This window comes from Pinus tabuliformis, chromosome 3_1 (assembly GCF_031772625.1).
Source record: "Pinus tabuliformis cultivar Carrire ecotype Pingquan chromosome 3_1, CPIR1, whole genome shotgun sequence".
NCBI classification, from domain to species: domain Eukaryota; kingdom Viridiplantae; phylum Streptophyta; class Pinopsida; order Pinales; family Pinaceae; genus Pinus; species Pinus tabuliformis.
This window is the reverse complement of record NC_142301.1, coordinates 266,330,921-266,340,125: the sequence shown is the minus strand read 5'-3', so window position 1 is coordinate 266,340,125 and position 9,205 is coordinate 266,330,921. Positions and strand designations below refer to the sequence as shown.

The following is a 9,205-nucleotide window of genomic DNA, read 5'->3' as shown; positions in this document are numbered from 1 at the left end:
GGGGGATAAAAGAAGGAGATCATCATGGGAAGCAAGGATAGTGTTAAAGATTTTATTACCTCCAATTTTAAGGATCACATGTGGGATGATAAGGAGCTAGAGGGTAAAAGGAAGCTAAGATACTATAAAGACGTGATCAACCCCACCCTTGATAACCAAAATTATCTCTCTGTGTTAACCAACACTAAGAAAAAAATGAACATCGTTGGGATAAGAACTAATTCTCATGAGCTTCGAAGTGATATCGGGCGGTGGTCTACTCCCAAGACTCCCTGGGGCAATAGAATCTGTTGGATTTGCGATACTAAGAGGGTGAAAGATGACAAACACTTCGTTTTAGACTGCCCGACTCTTACTCACACTCACTCTCAATTCCCTAACATCTTCCACCCTTCCAATATTCTTGAATTGTTAATTCAACCTAGCTATAGCGATTTTGGATCGCTTCTTTCCCTTATTTTAGATCATAGAAACAAGATTTTGAAGAATCAAAATTAGATTCTTTTTTTTTTTCTTGAGGTCCGATAGACCACATTGGTCGTAATGGACATTAATTATCATCCTCTTTTTTTTCTTTTTTTTCTTTTTTATTACAGAGGAATCGACAACTAGAGCAGCCTCGCAACTCGCGTAACACGGGGTCGATTCTGACCGCTACCACTATAACTCCTGGGAAGTGCGCCCGCCCCTATCCACAGCTCAGGGCTAGTCCGGGGGATTTGAACTGGTGACCTTCAGTACAGAGCCCGCCTTTCTAACGAACTTCACCGCAATGTGACTACCAACTCGCCTACCCTCGCGGGGCACACATTAATTAATCATCATCATTATTTAAAATAAATTTGAGATAAAATAGTAAATTTACGGATGAAGGTTTTTGGGCTCCACGTTTTATCAACCCATGGTTTTTTCTGTGGGTCTAATGTAGCTGGTTTAAAGGTATTTTTCGCTAATGTGTGACACTCATTGCAATAAAATCTTTTAGCTAGATTAAAATAAATCCTAATTTCCACAACAAATATCATAACGCCAAGCAATTTTTATATCCAATTTGGCAAAGAAAACCACTCAATAAAGGTATATTACACGAAGATTTATGGCTCTATGGATGCATGTCTTCCAGGTAAAACAATCTTGCTCACTTTGTTACACCCTTCAAAGAATATGTTTTTCCAAGTTGTTATATATGTTATTCATTTTATTTTATATGTTTGAAATTTTACTTTTGAGTGTAAAGATAAATTCAAGCACGAAAAAAATAAATTTGGTACATGCAATCTTACATTTTGTTTATATTTTTTTGTTTGCATTAAAATTGATTGGAGTTGCTCAGTTTACACTGTGTCAATCACTAGTTTTAACCCCCGCATGAAAACTCAGTAGAATATGTCTCTCAGATGTTCACAACAACTTAGTTTAAATACAATCATTATTGAGTTTTATTTAGGAGATCGAATGATAACATTAAAAATAAAATTAAACAAAGGATAGTTAATATTCTCCACTCCAACAAAGACAAAGGTATATATTCTTATTTGGTTTTACGATATAGCAAAAGAGCTTATTAGGTTTTATGGTCTAACAAAAGAGCTTCAAGTAGACTATCTTAACTACCGAGCTTATATATATATATATATATGTATCCTCCACTCCAACAAAGACACAGCTATATATTCTTCGTGAGTTTTACGATACAAGGATGAGCTTCAAATAGACTATCTTAATTACTGAACTATATATATATATATATAAAGAGTAGATCCATTTTAACTCTAGATCTATTAAGCATCGAGAGATAAATCTGTCACGGTACAAACATTTACTCAATTTTTTCACTCAAAAAAAAATTTACACCATAAAATATTTAATCTCTTTTTACAATTAATAAATTCAAAATTAAAATAAATCTAAACTAATATCTCACATAAAATTAATCTATATCAAAATAAATCCATTTTATAAATTACTCGTGAAACCACAATAAAATCTGCTATTTAAACAAATCTAAACCAATAGAATAAACAAACTTATACTATAATTAACCAACACTTTAACGCACATACAATCTGATTCCATCCACATCTATTCCATTCAATCACGGGACTTTTAATGTCTATTTTTCTTTTATTTACAATTCATTGAAATTGTTTATTTAAATGAGTTGGGTTGTTCAATAATCAATATACTTATTGAAATATTTAATTAACTTTACGATTCTGATTGAAATTGAAATTATAATAAATAAAAATATTAAAATTAAATTATCAATAAATAATTTTTGTTATAAAATGGTTATACATATCTAATAAATCCAATATTTTCGGGAACGTAAATTACTGTTCGATAACGGAACGGATCCACGAAATAAATTACTATTCGATAACGGAACGGATCCACGAAATTGGACGACACCACTTGCCACCCGATATAAATTACTATTCGATAACGGAACGGATCCACGAAATTGGACGACACCAGACTTGCATTTGGCCGCCGGTCACAAAACGCCACCCGATCAAGAAACGGAATACCGTAGCATCGATACATGTATCAGGACGTCAAGGCCGATGAGATAGGTCACCGGTTCGAGTCTTGCCGCGACCGCCGCGGGTGCCAATTGGAGAAGGTCCCGACGGAGGAACGATTCCCTTCACTAACTTCGCCAACGCCGCCTTCTGCACCTCAAATCCCAAACGCTCACCAGCCACGCCATCACACCAGCACAGCAATAGCAGCAACGCCATGAAAGCCACGCACAGTCTCATCTCCATGGCCAGAAAACAAAACCCAGAATTTTATTTTAATCAAAGAAATTGCGCGTCGAATTGGATTGTTAGGGCTAAATTTCCGCACATTACTATTGAACCACAATCTCAAATTCTCAAATTTTAACAGATGCTCAGAACTAATTAAACTGCGAAAACTAAGAGAGGCCAGTTACTTCGACTGTGTGTGTATATATATATATAGAGAATTAGGCCTTGTGGGTCCTGAGCCGTCCACATAAAAACAAAGTGGGGGAGGCGGCTGCTTGCAGATGGTTTGGTAGAGACAAGATGCATCAACACCGATGGTTGTAGTCGTCGCACGTCCACCATGTTAGCGTATATCTAACGATACGGCAACTTGACGTGGAAATCTCATCTTCTAAAACAAGATTCGTACACAAATCCAGTAGGTTGAGACAGACTTGCGATCTCATAATGCAAGATTTTGGATAGGTTTCAAGGCAATGATAACGTGAAGTTTTTGTATAAGTTTTAAAGCAGCGTTGAGGGTAACAATTCGGGCAAGTTTATTGAGTTGGGTCATGTAAAGTGATAAAGTATGATGTTATGTCCTTTTATTTATATATATATATTTAGGTCAAGTCTTTTCAATGAAATGGAATATTGTTTATTTTTGTGGGTGTGGTTGGATTGGACCAAAGACTTTTTGGTAAAATTGATACTTTATTGAATGGTGTTTTTGCTTCATAATTTAGTAGTTGAAATAAGGTATTTCTCTATAAGTATCTTAGATTAGTGTAGATCCCTTATATATCATATATGTGTGATAGTGAAGTTGTTTAATTTTACTAAGTTAGTTTTTATTTTTCAACAAAGAAGTTTAACACATGTTCGACACCCAATATTAATATGATACTTTTTGTAATATTCTAGATTGGATGATATTACTTGCTTATGTTGATCTTAAGTATTCAAACAAAAAAAAAGTTTGTTACTCTCATTTAAAAATGCCTATTATGCAAATCTAAAAAAAGTTCTTTTGAATAAAAAAAAATTGTGGCATGAGAATTGTGTTTAGATATAACTTTCGGACTATGAGCATGTAATGTTATGCGCCAAGTATTGCACAAAACATGTGTACGTATCTATGTCGTGCTTGATAGTTGGGGTTTGTTAGGTAGAAATGTGTTTGAATAGTAAACATATTTGGTGGAAGAACTTGACAGATACTCACCATTGGGTGCCTTTAGTGGCATGTCCTTGGAGCTTTGATAAATTATCATTCTCTCCCTGCTAAGGAGGCATATGCGGGGAATTATATAGAGATGACTAAGGTGTTGAACCCATAAATGCAAGACTCCTCACTCCACTTTTCTATTATAAAAGTAAAGCAGATGTACGAGTCAAAGAATTCAAACTAGGAAAGGCAACTAATCCCTTTGACTAAGCTAGAGAATGCATTGAATTGTTGGTATAAAAAGATAAGTTTAAAAGGGGCTTACGGACAAGATAATTTTAAGGACTCTATTGTTAATCATTTCCTCAGCTTACAATAAATAGTTGAGATGACTTGCATGGAGTCCAAAGATGGAGAACTTGGGTATTGCTTTGTAGACTTTAGGAAATCCTACAACCTCGTATGAAAGGAGAAACTATGGCAAAGCTCATTGGGTTGGGGGTCCTAAAGGAATGCAGAGTTGTAGTGCATTGCGTTTATGAGTAGGGAAATGCTAAAACCTGAACTCAATAGGGACTATTATATAATAAAATAATTGGTGTGAAACAACACTACCCTGTCTCATCAAATCTATTGGGATCTACATTCACAAATTGGAATAATAGATTAGTGAAATAAGAGGTGAAGGGGTGAAAATACTTGAGTTATTAATCATAATATTTATATATGTGGATGATATCACCATTTCAATAAGAACATTACACAATCTTCACAAACACCTAACAAAACTTAAGACATCTACACGGAGATTTGGGTGAATATAGGTAAACCCAGCATGGTTATATATTCTCATTTAAGAGGAACATGACCCCACTAACAATAAACCACTATAATTGGAATTTAATGACATATTTCACTTGGATGTATGCATAAGAAAAAAGATTCAAGGTAAGGTGGTTGAAGGAAACCTTATATTACAAAACAAGTGTATGACAACTAAGGGTTGGGTGTGGGGGTTGATTGGGGACCAAGCATTTCAAAAAGTAAATGGATTGAAAGTGTGTAGACACACACGATGGCCTCGTCCATGCAATTTAAAAATTCCAAATAATACGAAACTATGTTGGGGGATACAAGAAAAGTGTTGAAGGAAATAGAGAAGATGATATTATATAAACAAAGAGTGACAAACTTGGACAACAACATATTTTTCCATCAAATTAGCAAAGAGACATTGTAGATATGGAAGTACACATGAAAGCTTCAGTTGCAATTTGGTTGGATTGTTTGGATGTAGAAGAAAAGGGTTTCCCTTAGAACTAGGATAAATTGAACTAACATATACACCATGGCTAAAACGGGAGAAACAGTGACGAACAATGTAAAGAAAACATCATTACTAAATTGAAAAGTTTAACTCAACAATGGAGATTAAAGTGTAAGAATACCTTAAGCTTAGTGTGTTGTATGGGTAAATCACATATTGGCATAACTTGGGAAAGCTCACACAAGTTACAATGTGAGGTAATAATGTGGATGGGGCTCAAGGAAGCATGACGTCATATGATTTACTATGTTTGTATCTTTAAGGAGGTGGAAAACGAACACATTTTCTCCTTAATTGTATATATTTTCACAGTATCAAAAAGGGATTGATGTTGGAAAAGGGAGAATGGATTACCTTGTTTCTAGAAAACCGATTGTTGCAAGGAAGGCATCACAAATGATGCTCCTTAAGAGAAAAATGTCATGGGAAAATATAAGTTGATCCCCCCAAGATTCATGTAGCTAAGTCATGTTCATTAATCCTTGTTCAAACCCCTCCTAAAGAGTATCTATATTTTATGACAACAATTATCCTTTAGTATTTAAATTTGTGTTGATGTTGTTCATATTTATTTTATTTTAAATCTGGAAATATTAGCCACTTTAATATGTAACGTTTCCATTATACAAATCCTTGAACTTCTAGACATCTTCAGATATATATATATATATATATATATATATATATATATATATATATGAAGCCCTTAAGGATGCTTCATTGATACTAAATTGTGGAGAGAATCTGTAACCTAACAAAGACATATGGATTTGTATTTTACTTTAAAGGATGCACCCTTGAGCTTGTTTAAGTGGTCATAATTTTTTTTTCTAAAACATGTCACTTCCTAGGAGGAATTAAATGCTAGTGTAGAGAATATCACCACCCTTGATTTATTTTCTAATTAATCCCTTCTTCTCACTTTCTCCAACAGACAACAACCTAGTTAAATTGAGAAAAAAAGGTAATGAATTGACATAGTTGGATTGAAATTTGAAAGAAAAAGGTAATGAATTGGCATGCATGAAGCCTAGTTGGGGAATTCAAAAGATGTCCTTTCTCAATGAATAATGTAAGTAGTCACACTATTTTGTAGCCTCTTGCAAGTAAAATTTGTCGTTATTCTTTAAAACAAGAGGAAGAGTTGCACATAACTAAAGCTAATCTAATATTTAAATGATAAGAAAAATAAATCGACCTAAACAAACATAGAAAAGTTTGTAAATTATGCACAATAGAAAATTTGTAAAGTATTTATACTAATAATATGGTTTTTTGGGCCAAATTAGGATAAGAAACCAATAAATTGAACCTTATCCAATGTGATTTTGTCTGGATTTTTAAATCAAGAAGTGCTTTACAACCCAATATAACATAGATCATGCTATCATATACATCGGTAATACTGATGTGGCATGCTAGCTCCAAAATAATAAAAAAAATATAATGACCATAACCCGTGAACAAACATGTTATACCATCATAGGTCCATCTTAAACTTGAATCTATCAAATTTTAGGAGAGATCAAATCCTGACAATACAAATCTTTCCTCAAATTTTACATTCTAGATAAAATTTGTACCTTAAATAATTTAATTCCTCACTGTACATAACACATCTAAATTAATTTATATGGGTCAAAATGTTTCTTTAATTATAACTATTATTTTATTATTATTATTTTAAATCTAATAATAATAATAAATGATGACAATTTTGATTTTACTCCACTAAAACGATGGAATCCACTTATTAAGATTGCGTATTATAAATGTACTAAGGGTTAGTGACATTGGAAATGTTTATTTCCACTAATTTGTACATATACGAAGTTAAAATTGCCTTGCAAAATTATCATAAAGCCTTTTAAAAGGAGTCCAATTCATTAACTAACAATCCAATTTGTTTCATTTAATTTAATTTATCTCTCGAACTATTGGTATTGCTCAACGTTGTTACAATATCTATGCAACATGGTGGAAATAAGCATGACGTTGTGCACTTACTTACCTAAAGAGGAGAGAGTCCTCATCATCAATCTATCCATAGAAAAGGTGAAGTTGATATGAGCCCATTTGCAGCCCAAGTCAATTAAAAAAACGTGAAGGAATTCACAACTACAGAACTAATTGTCACATAAGATAGCTGCCAGAAAGGCTAAGGATTGGGATATTGATAAGAGTATCATTGTCATATAGGTACTCAACAAGAACTATATGGTTACAAAGAAATAAGTATACGCTATACGAGAAAGAAGTTTGAATGATATGAAATCATGAATATTGAATATAAATATAAAATAAAATAGATTAAGTTATTTTTTTTTTCTAATTAGTGTAGTTATATAAATTAAATGGTTAGTAAATGTTGATAGGCGTCAATCTATAATAAGCAATTAAAACACTTATCTTAATATACATTTCACATTGGCCACATAAAACAAATCTTAAAATTTAATTAAATTATAACTTTATTTTAAATTATTATTATTATTATTATTAATTAATTAATTATAAAATGAATTGCTAAGTGATCAATTTTCCAAAATAATTCACTTAACCCGGTATTGTTAAGTTATGGAGACCATTGCATGGAACCGAGGCTAGTGACATTAAGGATATTGATGGAGTTGGTGTTGAGAGTTAGGGTTTCCTGCTACGCTCTTTGTCTAAATGCTGTCGCAGGTTGAGGGCCCGACTTATGCTTTTTGGGGCACCGTAACTGGGAGATGCAGACCTCAATGTTTTCATGGGCAAAGTCAGAGGGACGATTAAGGTTTTGTTTGTGATGGATTGACCACATAACTACTGCATTTTGTTTTTGGTCTCCATGGTCATGAAATGACCAAGATGTGTTGTCTCCTTTCAAATCCGATTTCGTTTTGCGCTCAAGTTCAAGCCACGAAGACAAACAACAGGCCTCAATACTTATTTTTGTGGGTTGTGTTATGTCTTCATTAAGGTGGTTATGGCGAGCATGTCCACCAAGGTCGAGATTTATTTTCCTCTTTTCCCTTGTTCTGTTATTTGTTGTATTGGGTTTTTCACTGCTCGAATGTTTTGGTTCTCAAGCTTTTTTCTCTGTTGCCTCTCGATCAAAGTTGATTTGACTAAAAAAAGTCCTTCCCCCCCTTCGTCAACTATGTGGAGGGGTTAGAAGAACTAATCCATCCCCAACGAGATTTTAGGTGCAATTTCTAGTCTGCATGCCCATATCCACATGTTTATCCATTCTTTAGACCCTAGATCAAAGTAGATATGATTGAAAATCTAGATCAAAAGAAGGGTTTATGCACAAAGGAAGTTAGGACTTTCCATATATTCATAGAAACCCTTGTTGGTAGATCCACATTGATTTGGGTCAATGATGACGACTTAGTAGAGAACATCAAAAACAAGATACAACATCAGGAGGGATTCCCAAAAGCAGAGTAGAGGCTCATCTCAAAAAGTAAACTTTTACAAGACAAGAGGGCCTCAAAGAATACAACATAACCAGAGGCTCCAACCCATCCTTGGTATCAGGATTGCACAAAGGAACAATACCTAGCCCTTCAACCTCTTATAAAGAAGCAACTAGAGGAGGTGAAGAACATGCTAAGGCCACAGGCCTAGTTCAGACACTGCTTGGTCTTACATAGAGGAAAATATGGAGAAACACCCATGGAAAAGATTCAAAACTCACAAAAAAATAACATGTTCTCATATTTTCATAAAGAGATCGTAATCTGTATATTTAACAGTTTCTGGCCTAAATCTGAGAACCTATACTGATGGATTTACGAAAACTGAACTATTAAATGTGACATCTACTTATGCTCAAATAATTTCTTCATTTTACACCCTTCCTCAAAAGAATATTACTAAAAAAATTTGGAGTAAGGACCGTGGTTCCAGGGAAGAGATGGGTTATTTACTCCTAAGTGGTTTTGAGGGTTTGACTCATCAACAATGGAAGTAACAAAAATGCAT

The 9,205-nt window shown here is 33.8% G+C and overlaps 1 protein-coding gene across 1 annotated transcript; it reads right to left on the bottom strand.

The window, feature by feature from the left end:
* Positions 1-2,373: 2,373 nt before the first annotated feature.
* LOC149186817 (uncharacterized) lies at positions 2,374-2,929 on the bottom strand. Its single transcript, XM_089412690.1, has one exon. It carries the CDS (start codon positions 2,769-2,771, stop codon positions 2,559-2,561), a length of 213 nt encoding a protein of 70 aa, XP_089268816.1. The 5' UTR covers positions 2,772-2,929; the 3' UTR covers positions 2,374-2,558.
* Between the last annotated feature and the right edge of the window lie 6,276 nt (positions 2,930-9,205).